Raw genomic sequence first — 23,517 nt, forward strand, 5'->3', positions numbered from 1 at the left:
TTTTTACAATTTTTACAATTTTGACAATTTTGACAATTTTAACAAATTTTGACAATTTCGACAATTTTGACAATTTTGACAATTTTGACAATTTTGACAATTTTAACAATTTTGACAATTTTGACAATTTTGACAATTTTGACAATTTTGACAATTTTGACAATTTTGACAATTTTGACAATTTTGACAATTTTGACAATTTTGACAATTTTGACAATTTTGACAATTTTGACAATTTTGACAATTTTGACAATTTTGACAATTTTGACAATTTTGACAATTTTGACAATTTTGACAATTTTGACAATTTTGACAATTTTGACAATTTTGACAATTTTGACAATTTTGACAATTTTGACAATTTTGACAATTTTGACAATTTTGACAATTTTGACAATTTTGACAATTTTGTTGATTTTACAATTTTGACAATTTTGACAGTTTTGACAATTTTGACAATTTTGACAATTTTGATAATATTGACAATTTTGACAATTTTGACAATTTTGACAATTTTGACAATTTTGACAATTTTGACAATTTTGACAATTTTGACAATTTTGACAATTTTGACAATTTTGACAATTTTGACAATTTTGACAATTTTGACAATTTTGACAATTTTGACAATTTTGACAATTTTGACAATTTTGACAATTTTGACAATTTTGACAATTTTGACAATTTTGACAATTTTGACAATTTTGACAATTTTGACAATTTTGACAATTTTGACAATTTTGAGAATTTTGAGAATTGTGAGTTATTGCATTTTTGACAATTTTGACAATTTTGAAAATTTTGACAATTTTGACAATTTGACAATTTTGACAATTTTGACAATTTTGACAATTTTGACAATTTTGACAATTTTGACAATTTTGACAGTTTTGACAATTTTGACAATTTTGACAATTTTGACAATTTTTACAATTTTTACAATTTTTACAATTTTGACAATTTTGACAATTTTGACAATTTTGACAATTTTGACCATTTTGACAATTTTGACAATTTTGACAATTTTGACAATTTTGACAATTTTGACAATTTTGACAATTTCGACAATTTTGACAATTTTGACAATTTTGACAATTTAGACAATTTTGACAATTTTGACAATTTTGACAATTTTGACAATTTTGACAATTTTGACAATTTTGACAATTTTGACAATTTTGACAATTTTGACAATTTGACAATTTTGACAATTTGACAATTTTCACAATTTTGACAATTTTTACAATTTTGACAATTTTGACAATTTTGAAAATTTTGACAATTTTGACAATTTTGACAATTTTGACAATTTTGACAATTTTGACAATTTTTACAATTTTGACAATTTTGACAATTTTGACAATTTTGACAACTTTGACAATTTTGACAATTTTGACAATTTTGACAATTTTGACAATTTTGACAATTTTGACAATTTTGACAATTTTGACAATTTTGACAATTTTGACAATTTTGACAATTTTGACAATTTTGACAATTTTGACAATTTTGACAACTTTGACAATTTTGACAATTTTGACAATTTTGACAATTTTGACAATTTTGACAATTTTGACAATTTTGACAATTTTGACAATTTTGACAATTTTGACAATTTTGACAATTTTGACAATTTTGACAGTTTTGATAATTTTGACAATTTTGACAATTTGGAAAATTCTGACAATTTGGAAAATTCTGACAATTTGGACAATTTTGACAATTTTGACAATTTTGACAATTTTGACAATTTTGACAATTTTGACAATTTTGACAATTTTGACAATTTTGACAATTTTGACAATTTTGACAATTTTGACAATTTTGACAATTTTGACAATTTTGACAATTTTGACAATTTTGACAATTTTGACAATTTTGACAATTTTGACAATTTTGACAGTTTGATAATTTTGACAATTTTGACAATTTGGAAAATTCTGACAATTTGGAAATTCTGACAATTTGGACAATTTTGACAATTTTGACAATTTTGACAATTTTGACAATTTTGACAATTTTGACAATTTTGACAATTTTGACAATTTTGACAATTTTGACAATTTTGACAATTTTGACAATTTTGACAATTTTGACAATTTTGACAATTTTGACAACTTTGACAATTTTGACAATTTTGACAATTTTGACAATTTTGACAATTTTGACAATTTTGACAATTTTGACAATTTTGACAATTTTGACAATTTTGACAATTTTGACAATTTTGACAATTTTGACAATTTTGACAATTTTGACAATTTTGACAATTTTGACAATTTTGACAATTTTGACAATTTTGACAATTTTGACAATTTTGACAATTTTGACAATTTTGACAATTTTGACAGTTTTGACAATTTTGACAATTTTGACAATTTTGAAAATATTGACAATTTTGACAATTTTGACAATTTTGACAATTTTGACAATTTTGACAATTTTGACAATTTTGACAATTTTGACAATTTTGACAATTTTGACAATTTTGACAATTTTGACAATTTTGACAATTTTGACAATTTTGACAATTTTGACAATTTTGACAATTTTGACAATTTTGACAATTTTGACAGTTTTGATAATTTTGACAATTTTGACAATTTGGACAATTCTGACAATTTGGACAATTTTGACAATTTTGAAAATTTTGACAATTTTGACAATTTTGACAATTTTGACAATTTTGACAATTTTGACAAATTTGACAATTTTGACAATTTTGACAACTTTGACAATTTTGACAATTTTGACAATTTTGGCAATTTTGACAATTTTGACAATTTTGACAATTTTGACAATTTTGACAATTTTGACAATTTTGACAATTTTGACAATTTTGACAATTTTGACAATTTTGACAATTTTGACAATTTTGACAATTTTTACAATTTTTACAATTTTGACAATTTTGACAATTTTAACAAATTTTGACAATTTCGACATTGACAATTTGACAATTTTGACAATTTTGACAATTTTGACAATTTTAACAATTTTGACAATTTTGACAATTTTGACAATTTTGACAATTTTGACAATTTTGACAATTTTGACAATTTTGACAATTTGACAATTTGACAATTTTGACAATTTTGACAATTTTGACAATTTTGACAATTTTTGACAATTTTGACAATTTTGACAATTTTGACAATTTTGACAATTTTGACAATTTTGACAATTTTGACAATTTTGACAATTTTGACAATTTTGACAATTTTGACAATTTTGACAATTTTGACAATTTTGACAATTTTGACAATTTTGACAATTTTGACAATTTTGACAATTTTGACAATTTTGACAATTTTGACAATTTTGACAATTTTGACAATTTTGACAATTTTGACAATTTTGACAATTTTGACAATTTTGTTGATTTTTACAATTTTGACAATTTTGACAATTTTGACTATTTGACAATTTTGACAATTTTGACAATTTTGACAATTTGACAATTTTGACAATTTTGACAATTTTGACAATTTTGACAATTTTGACAATTTTGACAATTTTGACAATTTTGACAATTTTGACAATTTTGACAATTTTGACAATTTTGACAATTTTGACAATTTTGACAATTTTGAGAATTTTGAGAATTGTGAGTTATTGCATTTTTGACAATTTTGACAATTTTGACAATTTTGAAAATTTTGACAATTTTGACAATTTGACAATTTTGACAATTTTGACAATTTTGACAATTTTGACAATTTTGACAATTTTGACAGTTTTGACAATTTTGACAATTTTGACAATTTTGACAATTTTTACAATTTTTACAATTTTTACAATTTTTACAATTTTGACAATTTTGACAATTTTGACAATTTTGACCATTTTGACAATTTTGACAATTTTGACAATTTTGACAATTTTGACAATTTTGACAATTTTGACAATTTCGACAATTTTGACAATTTTGACAATTTTGACAATTTTGACAATTTTGACAATTTTGACAATTTTGACAATTTTGACAATTTTGACAATTTTGACAATTTTGACAATTTTGACAATTTTGACAATTTTGACAATTTTGACAATTTTGACAATTTTCACAATTTTGACAATTTTAACAATTTTGACAATTTTGACAATTTTGAAAATTTTGACAATTTTGACAATTTTGACAATTTTGACAATTTTGACAATTTTGACAATTTTGACAATTTTGACAATTTTTACAATTTTGACAATTTTGACAATTTTTACAATTTTGAAAATTTGACAATTTTGACAATTTTGACAATTTTGACAATTTTGACAATTTTGACAATTTTGACAATTTTGACAATTTTGACAATTTTGACAATTTTGACAATTTTGACAATTTTGACAATTTTGACAATTTTGACAATTTTGACAATTTTGGCAATTTTGACACTTTTGACAATTTTGACAATTTTGACAATTTTGACAATTTTGACAATTTTGAAAATTTTGACAATTTTGACAATTTTGACAATTTTGACAATTTTGACAATTTTGACAATTTTGACAATTTTGACAATTTTGACAATTTTGACAATTTTGACAATTTTGACAATTTTGACAATTTTGACAATTTTGACAATTTTGACAATTTTGACAATTTTGACAATTTTGACAATTTTGACAATTTTGACAATTTTGACAATTTTGACAATTTTGACAATTTTGACAATTTTGACAATTTTGACAATTTTGACAATTTTGACAATTTTGACAATTTTGACAATTTTGACAATTTTGACAATTTTGACAATTTTGACAATTTTGACAATTTTGACAATTTTGACAATTTTGACAATTTTGACAATTTTGACAATTTTGACAATTTTGACAATTTTGACAATTTCGACAATTTTGACAATTTTGACAATTTTGACAATTTTGACAATTTTGACAATTTTGACAATTTTGACAATTTTGACAATTTTGACAATTTTGACAATTTTGACAATTTTGACAATTTTGACAATTTTGACAATTTTGACAATTTTGACAATTTTGACAATTTTGACAATTTTGACAATTTTGACAATTTTGGCAATTTTGACAATTTTGACAATTTTGACAATTTTGACAATTTTGACAATTTTGACAATTTTGACAATTTTGACAATTTTGACAATTTTGACAATTTTGACAATTTGACAATTTTGACAATTTTGACAATTTGGATAATTTTGACAATTTTGACAATTTTGGCAATTTTGACAATTTTGACAATTTGGACAATTTTGACAATTTTGACAATTTTGACAATTTTGACAATTTTGACAATTTTGACAATTTTGACAATTTTGACAATTTTGACAATTTTGACAATTTTGACAATTTTGACAATTTTGAAAATTTTGACAATTTTGACACTTTTGACAATTTTGACACTTTTGACAATTTTGTCAGTTTTGAAAATTTTGACAATACTTCGAAAAGGTTTGTTAACAAATTTTTTAAATTTTCTTGAAAATTTGAAAATTTTACAGTTTCGGAAATTTTTGAAAAATGTTTTAGACATTTTTTGAATACACTTACACAATATCTTCGGTGAAATTCACAGCTTCGAAACAATTTTTCAATACAATTCTGTACACAATTTAGATACAATGTGCAATCAATTTTGTCAAAGTTTGGAAGCAATTTCGGTTAAATTTTTTTTAGTTTAGACAGAATGTTTACACAGTTTCGATTATTGTTCCGCACTTTCAACGTCTTTTTGCCATTTTTAGACACACAATAAGTGTAGATCGCTGCGACTTTGAATTTTCTCGCAATATTAATTTTATGAAATCAAAAGTGGAACATTCTTTCAAAAAAGGGCAACTTAATCAGATTGAAAATAATCCATCCTTTTCTTCTCTCCAAATCGATAAGCAAAATGCCACAGTTAATTAACTAAAGCTCGCTTTTCACAGATTATCGGCAACCGAATAAGAGATATCGCTCAACTGGCACCGAAACCTGATCCCATCCGATGGAGTATTGATAATTTCAAAGAAACGATAGAAAAAAAAACAGTAAAACGGAACTGGAAGCCGGGGAGAGCCGAAGAAAGCAATGACGGGACGTCCTTACGGGATCCGGAACAACTCGAATCCAAATTCCCCCAGAAGAAGTTAGCACGACCAACCGGCGAGGAAAAACGAGAAGGATTTGTTCTAATCAGTTGCTGTGTTTTTTTTTCGGTTCTGTTCGCCCTCGAAAGTCCCCATAAATCCATCAAAGAAGGCTTTGCGGTACCGGGTTGCCCAGCAACAACCCGAAAGGATTTTCTTTTCCTCTGAATAAGTATCCTGAAAAGTTAAGGGGGTGGTGTGGGAAATAATGCCAGAAAAAGGCGAACAGCAGTCCCCATGGTTCGATTGAATTTCAAAGCCAACTGGACCGTTTCCCATAGCTGAGAACTCGATACAGAAGGCCTACTAAGCCTAATGGGGTTGTAATCAAGCGTGCGTTTTGGATTTTTATTTTCATTTTTCTCATCAAAGTGAGCGGTTTTTTTGTTTCCAACGTTTCGAATCGGCAGTGGTTAGACTTCACCAGCCAGTTTCATCATCGACAAAAGTCAACGAGAAATCACAGCGCGAACGTGTGAGGAGTAATAAACTAAATGTGTGCTCACTTAATCCTTTCCGAAATCCTTTAAAGGGTTCGTTGTGTGAAAGGGGAGAAAAAATCAGCTATAAGCTGTTGGGGATTGAATAAAGCAGGGAAAAAAATCAGCATCCCCCACAACAATTCAGGTGCTCATGGGAAATGAAATTGTACAGAAATGTACTTGTTCTTAGTGGAGGCTGCCGCCCGGAAGTACAATAAAAGAAGAAGACGGAAGCCAACGACTGCAGCATGGAGCTGCACGGTTGAGTGAGAAAGAGAGTAGCAGAAGACGAAGCAGGAGATGTAGAAGGGTTGTTTTATGTTTTTCTTCTCCACACTTAGAAGTCTTCAAGCCGATGCTGTGCTATTGCTTCTAGGGTAGTGGGAGCCGGAAGCAGGTCAACCGTAACTCGGGAAAAGTGGAATTGCACGTATCATAGCGCTTAGGGAAAAAACCGAAGCGAAGGAGCTCAACGGAAGAGGAAGAAGAAAAAAACACAGGGAGAAAAAAGTAAAAGACTCATACAAAAGTGGTGTTTCTTCAAATAAGTGGAAATCGTGGATGGAAAAAGCCGGCGAAAGCTTTCTTCCTTCAAAGTAGTTGCTGAAGAGTGGAAAGTTGTAGTTTGATAAGTGTACGACTACGACGTGTGTGTGTATGTGTGCCAGTGTAGAATAAGTAAGAATAAGTGTACAAGTGAAAATAAAAGAAGGAAGGCAACGGCGAAAATGGCGCAATACGTGACAAAGCAGTATTTTTGCCATTTGTGGATTGTGATGGTGGCGGTGGCTTTCGTAGTTTTGCTGGGGGATTTCGGTCGGATTGGCCACCGCCGGGTCGGGGAACCTCATCGGATCAGTAACGCTAAGCTGCCGCTCGGAACGCTGGTGGATGCTAGTTCTGTCATTGGCGATGAGAATGGTGAGTAGGATTTTTTTTGTATTTTTGTCGGGAGGGATCAGCTTCTTGATGGGCAAACATGGTTAAGTTTAATTGGTATTTGCCACAACTGTGAAGTAAAATTGCAATGTTTACGAAAATTTTTATATGTTGAGCACACACTGTTTTGGAAGCAGTTGATATAAAAATAATAAAAAATAACTCTTTTGAACAATAACAATATTTGGTTTATCCCAAGTCAAAGTATAGCAATTTCAAAATGTGAAATTCTTGAGAAAATTATTAGAAATTTGAAAATTTTGCTCGCAAATCTTATAAAAAAGTTGTTCTGATTCTTCTCTTAAATATGATAAACTTTCAGTGATTCCGATTTTTTCATTGCCAAGGTCCAAAAAGACACTGTGAAGGTGGTTGTCAAAACTGATGTATTGTGGAATCAAAACTTTGGGGTATTGATAGAAGCTTTCAGAGTCCTGTCGCGCTTCATAAGCTAATCCGTCTTTTATCCACCGGAACGCCAAATCAAAACAAACAATCAGCAGCAGCAGCTATAAAAATCTGTGCTTCCTAAGCCAATAATGTCTTTTTCCACCTGAAGGCCAAATTATTTTATTTCATTTTATTTTATTTTAATAGTATTCCGTCTCACGACACAACACCGTTTTCCAATTTTTTGGACATCCCACATTCTTCAGATCACGCTTCACTTGGTCTAACCACTTCGCTCATTGAGCCCCTGCTCGTCTCGTTCCTACCGGATTCCTAGCGAATATCTACTTGTTTTGCAGGACAGTCGTCCGTCATTCTCGCAACATGTCTTGCCAAAGGAGGCCAAATCAAATTAAACAATTAGCAAAATCAGCTTTTAAAACCTACGCTCCGTAAGTTAATTCGTATTTTTACACCGACAGGCCAAATTAAAAAATACAATCAGCAGCAGCAGCCTTTTAAAATCAGCGCTTCCCAAGCCAATTCCTCTTTATTCACCGGAAGTCCAAATCAAAACAAACCATCAGCAGCAGCATCCTTTAAAATCTTCGCTTCCCAAGTCGATTCCGTCTTTTTTCATCGGCAGGCCAAATCAAAACAAACAATCAGCAGCAGCAGCCTTTAAAATATGCGCTTCCTAAGACAATTTCGTCTTTTTTTTCCACCGGAAGGCTAAATCAAAACAAACAATCAGCAGCAGCATTCTTTAAAATTTGCACTTCTTAGTCAATTCCGTCTTTATTTATTAGAAGACCAAATCAAAACAAACAATTAGCAGCTGCGGCCTTAAAAACCTGCACTTTCTAAGCCTATTCCTTTTTTTCCACCGTAAGGCCAAATCAAACCAAACAATCAGCAGCAGCAGCCTTTAAAATCGGCGCTTCCTAAGCCAGTTCCGTCTTTATTCATTGGAAGACCAAATCAAAAGAAACAATTACCTGCAGCAACCTTTAAAATCTGCGCTTCCAAAGCCAATACCATCTTTTTTCCCCTGGAAGGCCAAATCAAAACAAACAATCAGCAGCAGTATTCTTTAAAATTTGCACTTCCTAAGTCAATTTCGTCTTTATTCATTGGAAGACCAAATCAAAACAAACAATTTGCTGCAGTAGCCTTAAAAATCTGTGCTTTCTAACCCAATTACGTCTTTTTTTACCGGCAGGCTAAACCAGGCACAAACAATCAGCATCAGGAGCCTTTAAAATCTGCGCTTTCTTAGCCAATTCCGTCTTTATCCACCGGAAGGCCAAATCAAACATACAATCAGCAGTGGCCTTAGAAATCTGTGCTTCCTGTGCCAATCGGTCTTTCTACCGGAGGCCAAATCAGAAACAAATATTTCGTAGCAGCAGACTTGGCAATCTGCGCTCTCTGTCCTTATTCTACCAACCGCGCCATTGTCAAGATTTTACAGTTCTTACGAATCTCAATTAAGGGATTCACTCAAACACGTCTGTCGCTCACAAGAATAGATCAATGACTGACTTTGTTTTATATAGTGTTGCCAAAACTATTTTATTTTTAATATCCTCAGTATTGCCGAATACAACCATTATTTTACTTTTTTTTTGTGTATGTGTTTGTGTTCGTTTTAAAAAAAAATTATAGACGAAGATCAATTGCTTTTAGGAAACAGTATTTTTCCAGAAAGGAAATTCAGCAGGAAACAAGTTTTAACATCTTTCTCTTAAGTTTAAAGTTCTTTACTTTGAAAACCAATTTACTCAACAGCTAAAGGTGGTCAGTGTTTTGAAACAATTTTGAGGGGAGGTCAAAACCTTTCAGATATACGAAATATTTTCAAACTGTGATAAGATAATGGCCTGCTTTGTTCTGCAATGTTGCAGAAAAGAACAAATAATGAAACTTTATCGAAAACATCAAACGTCAGTCTCTTGAGCTGAATGATATATGAAAAGTTTATTTTCTTGAAGTTCGAGGGTTACTGCAAAATTCTGCTTTAAATTGTTTTTTTCCGGGTGATATTTTACCAAAAACTTCAATTCGGCAAATTTTTAGCTTACTTTAATTTGCATCTTGAGTAACAAATGGATTTTCGATACTTTTTTCGTTTTCAATCAAAACGTTTAAAAGTTGTTTAAAAATAATAAAAATCTCAGAAAATAGAGAGATTTTCACGAGATCTTCGAGTGATTAAGGAACTATTACGTGTTATTAAAAGCCAAATATTGTCGATAATTTACTAGCGTAAACCCTTCCTAGACGTTCTCTGGTCATTTTCCCTTCATAGTGAATGGAACTCTTTTTCGGGTGAAAAGCTCCTGGGGTACTACAAATTATCTAAACATGTAAAATTATTCGTTTTCACAACATTTGAATAGAATATCTTGTCAATTGATTGAATTTTACCGCGTAGGAAGCCCTTTTTCCTTTAAACAGGAGGGACTCAAACATCGATTAAACGCTTTACTTTGGATCATGGTCGTAGGAAAAGGAAAAGGGGGGCGGGGGGGTTGAGGCCCCCCCCAAGAGGTTCCAAAAACGCAAAGCGAAATTTTCTTTTCTGAACTCAAAATTTCAAATTCTTAATCCAATTTTGATGAAAGACTTTAATGATTCAAGGAAAATAAAACCAAAACCTCAAAATCTCATTACAGGTTTTTCAAAACATTTCTCACTTGCTGGTTGAAATTCAGTCCCGGATATTGAATTTCTATAAGATTAGACTAAGCTTGCCAGATTGCCCAGATGTTATCCAATTTTGTTCACTTTATTTGCTAAATCTAATGAAAATTGGAACTGATTCATTAGTAATGGAATTATGTTTATTGCGTTCAAATTTTTTGAACAAATTTTATCAAAATTAACATGAATGATTTTTTGGAATCTTGAAATATGATTAAAAATTGACTGATGAATTTTAATATCAAAAACAACTTGAACATCCATAAATCAATTAATTTCAGGTAATTTTTTTATTTTTATCACTTTAAAATGTAATTTTTTAATGAATTTATGAAAAAACAACAATTCCTAAGCTTCCAAATGAACCCTTCAGACCTGCAATACGATGAGATGGGAAAAATATGAATGAGATAAATTTGCATGTTTTAAAAAAAATTATCCCAAACTTTTGGCCGTTACACCATACTAAGGGGTGATCCCAAACCCTTGGGCGATAACTTAAGTGTTTATTTTATTAATTTAAAGTACATTTATAAATTTTTGTACAAAATTTTTATATTTTGTTTTGAGAAGTATAGAATAAGGATTCTAATGCAACTCAAATTTTGAAATTTGGTCCATCCTATTCCGAGATGATCGGCTTTGAATATTGAATGCGATATTTTGAAAATGTTGTAACTTAAGGTTAAGTTTCAGGTGCAAAACAAAACATTATTTCTGAGCAAAATACCTCCGAAATAGCTTTTTCTCATTATCTTTCAAATGCGATAAGAAGATTTGCAATATGTCCTAAGACAGCTGAGATATGGATGATCAAAATTTGCATGTTTATAAGCGGGTAATCTCAAACTTTTGGCCGGCAGTGTAGATCAAAGATTCTTTATCAGATTCAGAATTCAGATTTTGAACCTAGGTTAAAAAGGCAGGCTTCAGATCTGAAATTCAAAAAAAAAAAATAGATTCAGGTCCATCACAAAGTTAAGTTTTATAACCAAGATAAACATATAAATGTGATGATTTATTAAAGATTCTATTTGCAGGAGATCGCAGTTTCATAGTTTAAATTCTAGATTCTAAATTTAAATTCTATATGTAATCAGAGTCAGTTTGGAAACATAAATCAGCAGAAACCAGAATTATAAAATAAAATTTGGATAAATTTTGAAGGTTTCGTTCTTTGAAAATTATAGATTTGAATTTTAAAAAAATCACGGATTCTTATTTTTAAAATAAATTAATTAATATAGAGTTTTTGGTCAAAGAACTTGCAATTTATCTTCAAGTGAAAATAAAACTGTAAATATATTTTATTGGTTTTCAAATTGCATATTGAAGACATACGACCGAATCAATTATTCAAAAACAAAGTTTCAACCTAAAATTTTAATTTTTTATCGAGTTTACAAGAATAGAAAATGAATCTGATTTGAACCGTAAACATAATCTCTGACTTTTATTTCTTTTATTTTATTTTATTTATTTATAGAAATTGGTAATTATTTGCTAATTAAAACAGATACAAAATTAACTCTAAGCTGAATAATTACATTTTTAATACTCTTTGTGTATGAATTGTTCAAGCAAAATTGATTTTAGACAAATTTGTTACCAAATTATTGTGCATCATCATCTCTGGTCATTGACCTTGGATACTCGCTTTTGAAAATGAATATTGAATTAACAGAAAAAAACTAAAAAAATTCATACCATCCCATATCTTACCGCCGGTTGAACTCTAGCATAGAAAACTTTAATAATTATCGGAGATTTCAAACCTGGAACATGATTTATAAAACGAGCGCATATACAAACTGTCAAGTACATTATTGGAAGGCACAACATTTTTGGAAGAATCCTCTTATTTGTTCGACGATTTCTGACGTTATTCTTATGCGCATCTCATTCTCAGGTAGAAACTCCTGGATTGCAACATCAGTTCAGAATAAATGAATGAGAAGGATCAAAGAACGAACTCACCAATCATTCTACGATGTCACCTGCTGTAGGTGGAAGAAATCATTGGAGAATCGGGTTGGACACGAACAATGAAATATGCAATAATTGGTCACTTTGCATTATCCACAAATTCAAGAAAAAATCACAATTCAACCATAAGAAACTACTTTAACTTCAAACATTTAATTTTAACTGCGACGGAGTGAAAAAACAAACACGTGCGATACCAACAAGCCATCGCCTACTTCCTATTTTTATTATTTTGATTTTCTCTACAGTTTTATTATGCATCTCCGAAATGAACGACAGTACATACTGGTATATAATATCCAATATTCAAAGTTAGCCTCACAATTACCTACTCAGACCGAAGCCAAATGAAAACTGGATACTCTTATCTATCAGTGATCAGAAAGTTATAACGTTTGCCTTATAACTTTTCCAATGTTTTCAGTCATTATGCAACGGGTCATCATTTGATCTCAAAAATCTCTTAAGAACAATTTTTAATCCTGAAAAGTGCAAAAGCTTAGAACTTTTCAATCACAGAAATTGATACCATAAACTTTTATCTCAGCATCCCAAGCTATCGTCTAAAGACTTTTCCTCTTCGCCAAGATGACCCTTATTCATTACCAATAACCATAATTTGCACCGACTACGACGACACTCAAGGACACAAAAAAAAACACAAACTGGAAAATTAATTCACTGAAACTTCCTAATTTCAATCACCGAATGTCGTCCAAAGTGGCAAACTTTGGACGGTCGGGAAACATCTTGCCCTACTGCCTGAGCATTGAGATGCTGTTGGTCCAGACCCCAAGAGCAGAGGAAAAACTGGGAAACCATCTGATGCCAAACTTTCAACGGGCGGGCGCGCGATTTCCTTATTGATTGCTCGCATTATATCGTGTTTCACGACAGAGTGGCTGTAAATTTTACACACCACCAGCAGCAGCAGTAGAGAAAAACTTTTCCCCATTTCGAGCGACCGGTGAGCATCATCAAAACCGACCGAAATGAGCTATCGGTGAAGGAACAACTTTCTGTTGAAAGGAAAAAAGAAATTCCAACTGCTATAACAACAAATATACGGGATGGAGGAAAAAAACCATCCACATTTCATCTGAAGCTCGCTCCCTGGAGGACCTGACAGACGGCGGCGTCGACGAGTGACGGCGGGAAAACCGGAAACATCTCTTGATTACCGTGTTATATCTGTTTTTCGAAGGTGGCCACCGCCCTCCTTGAGACCTCCCTACTTCTGGCCAAAACCGGTACGCCCACCCCCAACTTTCTTTGTGCGGACATCACACGGGTGCTGCTAACATCATCATTAAATCCATCGGGGACTCAAGTTTTTCTTCACGCCAAACCGAGAAGAAAACCATTTTCTGTGGCTGTGGAAATGCTTCGTCTCGTTTTCCCCGATACTTCACTTCCGCAATCGTTCCGCACGGCAAAGTTCTTCGGGAAACATAAATAGATTTCCAAAGTCTGCGAAGTTTCCTCCCTTCATCGGATTCCTCTGTTTTGCTTTCATCTCCACAACCCCCCTCCAGAACAAAAACAAACTCAAGAACGACGGTTGTTCGATTTGGCGAAGGTAAGAATTATCACTCCCCAAAGAGCTTTTCCCGTTTTCCGAAGACATCATGATCTGGCAAAACAATATCGGGTCTAAGTCTAAGTCTATATTATCCGAGTAGGCGAAACCAGCTAACCGCCTTAGAAGATTGCCGTTTGGAGAGGCATTGTTTTTCTGCCGTTTGGTCCGCGCGCTGCCGCCGTCGCCGCCTTCTGGGATGTAGGTTGTTAGACTTAGACGCGCGCTTCTGCTATTTTTTGAACCCCAATGTTTTCCTCAGTCTCCTAGGAAGCATTTGTCATTTTTGTGGGCTTTTGCCGAGGTTACCAGATTGTTGATGTTCGAAGGTCAAGGTCGATCGAACTTCGTAAAATTGAAAGTTATTGGAAAATATTTAACGGCGTTGACTGGAAATTGAGCTTGCAATTTGGAATTCAAAAGAACACCGATGAAAATAATTAATAATGAATTTATAAAGAAACATACAACATACAAGATAGAATATATCATGAGACTGAGTCGTTTTGGGTCATTTTCGAATTTCTCAAACCTTGGGGTCCAAAATGTTTAGTTTTGGTTCAAAACTCATCCATTAATCAACTTTAAAGATAAAATTATTCTGAAATATTTTCTTTCTTTTGTGGAACCGAGAACAATTCTAGAGTTTTATTTGATTAGGTCGTATGAGCCACCCGACTTGTTTCGAGAAAATCACTGCTGAAGTTTTGTAACACATTTTCAAATCTTGTTTTTCAAATGTGACTCAGAATTGTCTGAAAAATTGTTATGCGATACAATAATAGATGAGAAATGTGCCAGTGAAAGAGATGCAGGCATAAATTTAAATGTTTGGGTAAACAAGTACTTACGACCTTTTGCATTACGTTTTTGGCTCAAACGTCGTTTTGCAAATTGGTTTGTTTTATCTGATAACATGACTTATTTTGTCCTAACCTTCGCTTATTTCTGATAATTTGCTTTAAGTATTAAATTTCTCATAATTTCTAAACATATTATGGCTTCTCTGGGGTATGACTCAATTGTTGGCAAGTAATTTGAGGAAATTCCTCCAACGGTTATTGAAATAATTCTCAAGCATCTTAAAAAAGAGGATTAAATAAAGTGGACTTACGTTTGAATCCCTGAAGCGTTGTCTGCGGGTGATATGTGCTCTACAGAATTGGTGAGAGGGCCTTGTCCAAGTCTCTTAACATTAGAGTTTCGCAATCTCTAATCACCTCTGTGCGGCAGCTTGGAATCTGTGATGCGAGGGACTGTGAATCAGGTTCCTATTCGACTGGAAATGGCCGATTACTAGCTGGGACTCTGCTGATAACCATTCATAGAGTGCAGAAACCACAAAAATAGCTCATCCGAAGCTTTTATGTTGACTGCCACTGTTGGGAAAAAAATTATCGATCTGAAAAAGAAATTTAGACATAAATCTAACGATTATTGCACTTAACCAGTAACAAGATAAAGAAATTTATTTCACTGCGATAATCAGAACCACTCTTTTAAACGATTCCCGTTTTAATAAATTAACATTTCAGCACCTGGCAGTGAATTTCCTTCCAAAATGCAAAACGTTGCAAGAACCAACCCGACGAAATGTTGTTTTACGTCATTTTGCATCACGGCAATCCAGTGCTGCGCAAAACGTCGTTAAAACCAATTTGCACTCAAAAATGAGAAAGTGTTTATGCGTCTTAATTTCAAATCATGTTCTAAAATTTATTTATTGATCAAATGAAACCAAATTTTTACCTAACATAGAAAACATGTTTTTCAATCGTTTGCAGTGAATAGCTCGATTTTGTTTATGTTGGCTCATACGACCTAATCAAAACAAACTCTAGAATTATTAGCTGTTGGGGGTGTATGTCTGTCGGCATTGAATAAAAATCAATTCAACTGACATCACTGCTAATCGCTAGCAAGGTATTGCATAACTACCGTAAAACGGGATAAGATTGATCTTTTTTTTCAATTTTTCTCCATAATTTTATCAGTTAAGGAGAATGTGGCATGTTTCATATTTTTCAAACCCGTACTGTACTCCTATGAACCTAAAACGTGGTTGCAGATTTTGACTTGACATGAACATGGTTGCAGATTTTGATTTATTCGACTTTAAATTTGATTCGATTTTTTCTTTCAAACTTTACTATTTGATAGGGTTTCTTGCCTTTTGTCCTTGTCCAACTTACTTTTGGAAAGCGTCTGTATTTATTACATATAAAAAGTTTACCCCAAATATAACAAAAATTACACCAAAACTATACATTTACTAAGGAAAACAGTTTCATTCTCACATAAATCAACCTGGTTGCGTCTAAACGCTTTGATTGTATCAGAAAGGATGTTTGTTTGCGAGCCTTCGGAAAAATAGATATTTCAAAATTTTAAAATTACATTTTTACTAACATTTGAAATTTTCAACAACCAAACCAAGTATTTCCCAATTTGAAACTCAGCTTAAAGGTTTTTAAGCGTAGAAAAAAGTTTTAAGATATTTTTACTTTAGACTTAGTTATTGATGATTAGATGGAAAAATTTCATGTTGATCAAAATTACCCCGGTGATCAATGTTACTCCTAAATATATTAGTGGACACAAAAGCTTTCGAGATCTGTGGAGAGTTCGGGATCTTTTTTAAAACATATTATCTTCACTTTATAAAAAAGCCACATCCACCTATTTCTTACAAATCCCTATTATGGAACGCCAGCCAACTGGCTTACCTGTCTAACCTTTGCTATTTTTTTTTTTCTTTTCAACCACACTCACAAACTGTTAAAAAAGGGCTCTTTCACTAATTCCAGAGAATGCCATTAATTGATTAGCACTTTACATATGTCGGTCCTTAAAAATTCGAGATTTCTCTTAATCACTACGCAACGAGCTAAGCACCAGCAGCGGCAAAAAACCATCTCATCACATCATCGAAAATTATCAGGATGCCTATTATGCACTCTCATCACTTTCCCCAACCAGGCTTCAGCATACTGAAAGAAACCAAAAACTACTTCGGGAACTTCTGACAGACTCTTAACTAACCAATTTTTATAAAAACTTTAATTTTATTCAAACTTTCGATGGACGAAAACAAAAACACGAGCGTTGACCAAAAGTCAAGGCTTACTTCTCCCTCAAAGTTGGTCCGTAATGTGTTAGGAAACATCGTTGAAGACGGTGGCAATGCGTGCTCTGAGCTGAAGTGCACACCTGGACGGCGTACTCGATGATGTTACGTACTGAAGCATAGTATGTGACTTTCAATGCGTAAACGTCATCAAACGTCATCATCCTTGATGTTTCGACGCAACAAATCCTTGTGCAGAAGTAAACACGACATGTTCATCAAATGTGAGCCTGTTGTCGATCTTTACTCCTAGGCTAGGCGGAATCTGTGTCACAGAACACAGAATTTTAGAAATATTGATTTCACAGAATTTCAAAATTTGGACGTTTTTTCGAAATTCAATTTTTTTGTCAATATAAATTTTGAATTTGAAAAATATGATATGATCGGTAATATTTATTGATTATTCTTAAGTAAAATGTAAAAAAAGACGACATGACTTTTAAATGAAATTAATGGAAAAAAAAACATCACAGAAAACCGTCATAGAATTTTTGGGTAAAATCAAAAAAAGTGAGAATTATTTTTCGCCAAAACACAGAATTTTTTTTGGCAACCTTGCTCCTTGGTCGGGAGTAGACTTCACATTCTCCAGCCTAACTCCGGTTAGTTGACAGTCAAAATGGATTGTCCTTCTTGCACGAGAAAAGTTTATAATCTTGCATTATTTTACGTTTGCTAGCATTCCGTTTAAGCGGCACCACTCATCTAGTCCAAAGATGTAAGTTTGAAGGGCAAGACAGTCAAAAGTGCAGGGGGTGTCAGAGGAGGATTTTCAATTTTTGTTTGAAAAAAAAAACACGAAAATTAAAAAAAATCAAAAATCCAAAGTGAGTTAACACTAGAAAGACCGCACCAGTCAAAATGACTGGTTGGACACTTTGTTTGTTGAATATCTTTTGCATACTTCGCTTTAAAAATTCGCAAAAAATACGACTTTTCATGAATTTTGAATCTCTACAAAACTGTGTAGTTTTTATTTCACTAGCTCTTTTAGTAAGCGAGAAAAATTTCGCCATGGACACTCGGACCGTAACCAGTCAAAATGACTGGTAAAATTCACAACCCTATAACTCAAACAAGATAAAATTTTTTCGCTTGCTTTTGGTTTCAATTGCAAGCTACATTCAAGACAAAGAGTCCTAGTTAATTTATGGTGGGCAGGAGTGTGTCATTCGTTATGAAATTATTGATTTTCGATGCGAAGTCGTGAAGATTTGAAGAAAAGGTTATTGGATTGGCCGCTGTGTGGCGCTTCTAGCACTTGATTCCCAATTTTTTGGTCTGTTTTGTTGCTCTACTATAATCGAACTTTCTGTCAAAATTTTTCGAAATTTCATCAAGATTTGTAAAAGTTATGTTAGATTTAATACATGTCCATTCGAGTAATCGAGTAGTTTTAGGTGATAAATATGTTTTATACTAAACTAGAATGAGTAAAATTATTATGAATTGAGTACTTATTTATTCAAATTTGAAGACGTCAGCTATGAAACTGAATAATTAAAATGATATTTCAACATGGGTGCACGATATATTCTTATATGTTGGTTACCCACCATGGGTGCACGGAATCACCGCAGTTTCTGCCCAAGTATGTACTCACTTGCATTCTTAGATTATTAGGCTCGACAAATTTCCAATGCAAGTTCACTTACAGGTATTCCGGCACCTGTGTATATACCTGGCCATCTGACAACTGAATGAACATTCTTATTATAAGAGGAAACACATCTTACCTGTCGGCAATTTATGAGGTTTGAACACAAGAATTTTCTTGCCGATACAAGGAATCGAACCCAGTACGCCTGGCATACCTAGACCAGACTCGCGCCAGCCTATCTGATAGACCACATCGGATGCGGATATTTCAACATGGGTGCACGGAATGGCTGCAAATTCACCGTTGTAAATTATATTGAGTGAAATAGATTTCAACTTGCTTCAGAACACAACATATTTTTGAGTTAGACATGATAGGTATTTGAAATGCAATATTTGTCAATTTAAAAACTTTTAAGGAAAAGCAAATCAACGTGTACATTTGACAATGTTGATTCATTATTTTTATTTTCACTGTTTTCCGTCGCACGACATAACTTGATGCATATAATCCCTAAAACTCACTCGGTCCATGGTAACCGTTTTCCAATTTCTTGGATGTGGATCAGATCTTATCAGATAAATGTACGATTGCAAATACCTTTCTTGTAATGAAAAATAAATAAATTTATTATTTCAAGATAAAATTGAAATATTTCTTTTCCAGGAATGAAAAAAACGCTAAAATGCTTTTTAAAAATTTGAAAAAAGTCCAATATTTGATTAAAACGCGGTGAGTCCGTGCACCCATAATGAAAAACCATGTATATAACACATACTTTTATTTAAATCTATAAAACTCTTTATTCTTTACCTTTAGCATGCAAAAAAATTGATTTTGGATGAATAGCGGTGAATCCGTGCACCCATGGTAAATTGCTCTATTTATAGAAAAAATATGCTTCAAAACCTACAATATCAGGTATAATTTATAGGCAGTGTGTTGAAAAATTCCAGAGCGATGGATGCTAGAAAATATCTACTAAAACAAAATTGAAGTGAAACCGTGCACCCATGGTCAGTATCCATAGCCGTCTAACATGATTTTATAATGAGATTGATAATGTGTTTTAATTTTTTGGTTATTTTTTGAAATATTCATTTTATGACATACACGCATTCGTCAACTATGCCAAAATGAGGTGATTCCGTGCACCCATGGTGAAAAAATATTTCCATTTTATAACAAAAATGATATCGAATAAATAACAAAACAATTTCAAAAGAAAAAAGTTTAAAATACTATGATAGAAAAAATTTCCACTTTACCAGTCATTTTGACTGGTCACGGTCCGAATAGGTATTATATTCAATTTGCCGGTTCTTCTAGTGTTAAACAAAAATACGCCTCATCAGTTGTTTTCAGTATCTAATGTTGGTTTTACAACCTAGTTGATGCAAATAAACGCAGATTTTTTCTTTTGCTTCAATTGGAGATATAGCAGCTCAAAAATTGATTAATTTTTAAAAAATAATGTTTCTAGCTTCAAAAGATAATAAGATATAGTCTTCAAGAAAAAGATGGGTTTTGTTGTGTTGATAAAGTTTTTAGAACACATCAAACTTGTAGAGTTTCTGTAAAAAATATATAAGCGAAAACCCGTTTTTAGACACGCCCCACTTTTTAAATCTTGAAAAAATCATAAAACGATACCGTTGCATTGCACGACTTTAATATGTTCATCAAAGTTTGATCAAAAGATACAATCCATAGCTTTGTTAAACATTTTATTAATCAATCTGTTCACCGTAAGCAATTAGTATCGCGAATTTCCAGGGTATTCACACGTCCTAATAATTAACCTTTTAAAAAGATAGCGCTTGTTATATGAAGTAACTTTGTAGAACGAACGATTTGTCTAAAACGCACAGATCATCGAAGTTAAGGAGTTTATCGGACTGCAGTGCTCAGTACAGGTCATTCACAGAGATTATAAACAGCAAGGGTCCGAGTTGGCTCCCTTGAGGAGGTACTCCAAACGGTGTGGCAAACATTCGTGAGCGCGTTTTCATATTCTGGTGAAAGCCTGAGAGTACCCAAGCCGGGATTCCTACTCGATTCAACTTTGCAACCAGTTTATGTGACACACTGTCGAAAGCTTTAGCAAAGTCAATATACACTGAATCCTCCTGTCAAACATTTTCCATACTATTATTCAGTGAACTAACTTATCAAATTAGTAACTGTTGACCTATTCTTGACGAATCCATGTGGATCTTTCGAGATCAACGGTTGACAGCGGCATACACTCGCTCGTGTATCAGAATTTCGTAGATCTTTCATATTGAATTTAAAATATTCACCGGTAGTTTTCCACGCTGTGAGCATTTCCAGATTTTTGTATCGAAGAAAAAACATTTCATGCATAAAGAACGATCTTTTAGTTGCCGATCGGTTAAAAAAATTGCAGATTGGGGCGTATAAAGATGCAGTGCTATGTTTCTGATGAGCGGAAGGTATTCTATCTGGACCAGAACCTTTAGAGGGATCGATTGTGGACAATTGTTCATAAATATCTTGTTGGGTGAAGCAATTTGAAGGCTAATTTACATCGTCAGATTGCAACGATGCGAGCTAGTTGCTGTCTGTTTTTCTGTTCAAGATTCGGATTGTGTAACAGTCGAGAGTAAAAAAGTAAAAAATGCAAGAGTCGAGCATTGAAACAATCTGAAAAATCTAGAGTTCAAGAGCTTAAGAATCGAAGAGCATAAAACATTTAAAGGTCAAGAGTCGGTGAGCCCAAACACCAAGTGTTCAAGCGTTTAATAGTCCAAAGGCTGATAAGTTTTAAAATCCCAACGCGTAAAGGGTCTGAGAACTCAGGATTCCAATTTTAGGAGAGTTCACGAAACTAGACGTGAAACGGTTCAATAATCCTAAAGTGTGTAGGTCCAAGAATCTTAAAAATGCAAAAGTTCAAAAACCTAAAAAATCCAAGAGTTGGAAAGCTCAGTCCTGAAGTCAATATGTTCAAAAAACCAAAGCGCCCTAAGACAAAGAGGCTAAATATTTTAAAGTCATAGTTATTAAAGTTATTGAAAACTCCATTAATCCAAAAGTATTACAGTCAAGGCTTCTTAATGCCGGTAAAAATCATTTGATTCAGACCATTGTAATCTTATGTCGCTGTGCAAATTTTAGTATCAAAGGCTACAGAAATTGTAAGTCATACACTGACCAATTGGAGCTCTGATTACAGTCCAAAAGTCGTGAGGGCCAAGACTCAAGAGTCCAAGAAACCAAATTTTCACAAGTAAATATATGAGTCCAAATGCCCAAGAGAGGGAAATTACAATAGTTTTTTAATTTAGGAGCTCAAGAGTTTGAGAACCTTAGACTTTTGATAAAAGCCTAAGTTCTCTTTGTTTTTAAGTCCAAAAGTCCAAAAATTCCAGAACGCAAGAATAAAAAATGTCAAAAATCCATGATTCAAGAGTCAAAGGTCCAAAAATCAAGGTGTTGAACGATGGTGTTGAGGATTTCAGAATCTCACAACTACATAAAGAAGTAGTCGTAGAAAAAATTCGATTTGTTAAATTTGTTCCAATCACCCAGAACTACATCGTTACCAATGGTAACCGTTTCCCAGTAGCATAGTGATGGCTTTGTTATTCCAGAGCGTTGTTAGATGATGATTTCATAAACCTCTTTCCAACGAAAGGAAAAGACCAAACAAAAACAATGAGCTGCAGTGATTTATGGACTAGCGCAATGTTCGCCTACTGGGACCAACAAACTTTTGTCGACGGCAGCGCGGCGGCATCAGTCGTTGAAAGACGAAGACATTTGCTCTCTGTCTCTGTGTGAATGTCTTCTTGTTGGTTCTGTTCAGTTCCGTTCCGGAGTTTGGGCAATTTCACTGGGTGGGTGAAACTAACCAAAAAACAAAAAAAAAATGGGGAAGAGAATGAAAACTGATATCCTCACCATAATCCGTGTTTGTTTCTGTTTGTATATATTTTCGTCTCAGCTTCCCCGTCGACTTCCTTCTTCCTTCAGTCTTTCATCGGTTTGTTCCACCCTCCGAAAGAAGAAAATCGTATCATCGTCGGCGAAGAACAACAGCAAACAATTTGTTTTTATTATTAATTTTAATGATCGGTGCTGGCTGGCTTTTCCCGGCTTTCGGGTGGTTCCAATTTTCGTACCTTCCACCAGAAGAGAGATGGCTGGCACACGCCGGAAAAACGTTGTCATTCGGTACAGGGAAGTTTTCCTAATGCGAAACATTCTTTTGGAAGAAAATTCCAAGTAACAATAGAGTTAGATTAGTCTCTATTACTGGGATAAGTAAACAAATGACAGGGACGTTTCACCGGAAAATGATCCGTCATCCAAGTAACCCACAAGTAATTTTGAACCCGGAGTTCATTTTCCAACTGATGGAGTTGAATCGTACCTACTGTACCGGATATATTGACTCCCGTTTGGAATGTTTGCGTAAAGATATTGCATCCGAGGAAATTGCTTTCCATTTGTTTACGGTTATCCGATATGCAAATTGCGTATGGCACAAGATATCCGGCGCTTGGCTCAGAGTGTGTCGTATTTCATGCTGATTCTGCTGCCGTTGCTGTGGGAAGTATCATTAATAC

At 33.0% G+C, this 23,517-nt stretch overlaps 1 protein-coding gene across 3 annotated transcripts in view; it reads left to right on the plus strand.

The window, feature by feature from the left end:
* Positions 1–23,517, plus strand: part of LOC129751743 (nephrin) — a 391,395-nt gene that overhangs the window by 38,750 nt on the left and 329,128 nt on the right. For all 3 annotated transcript variants that reach the window (XM_055747424.1, XM_055747426.1, XM_055747425.1), the window contains one exon: positions 5,910–7,513. In XM_055747424.1, coding sequence (XP_055603399.1) covers positions 7,321–7,513 — 193 coding nt within the window. In that variant the 5' untranslated portion in view covers positions 5,910–7,320. The remainder of the gene's footprint in view (positions 1–5,909; positions 7,514–23,517) is intronic.

Source organism: Uranotaenia lowii, chromosome 3 (genome assembly GCF_029784155.1).
Source record: "Uranotaenia lowii strain MFRU-FL chromosome 3, ASM2978415v1, whole genome shotgun sequence".
NCBI classification, from domain to species: Eukaryota; Metazoa; Arthropoda; class Insecta; order Diptera; family Culicidae; genus Uranotaenia; species Uranotaenia lowii.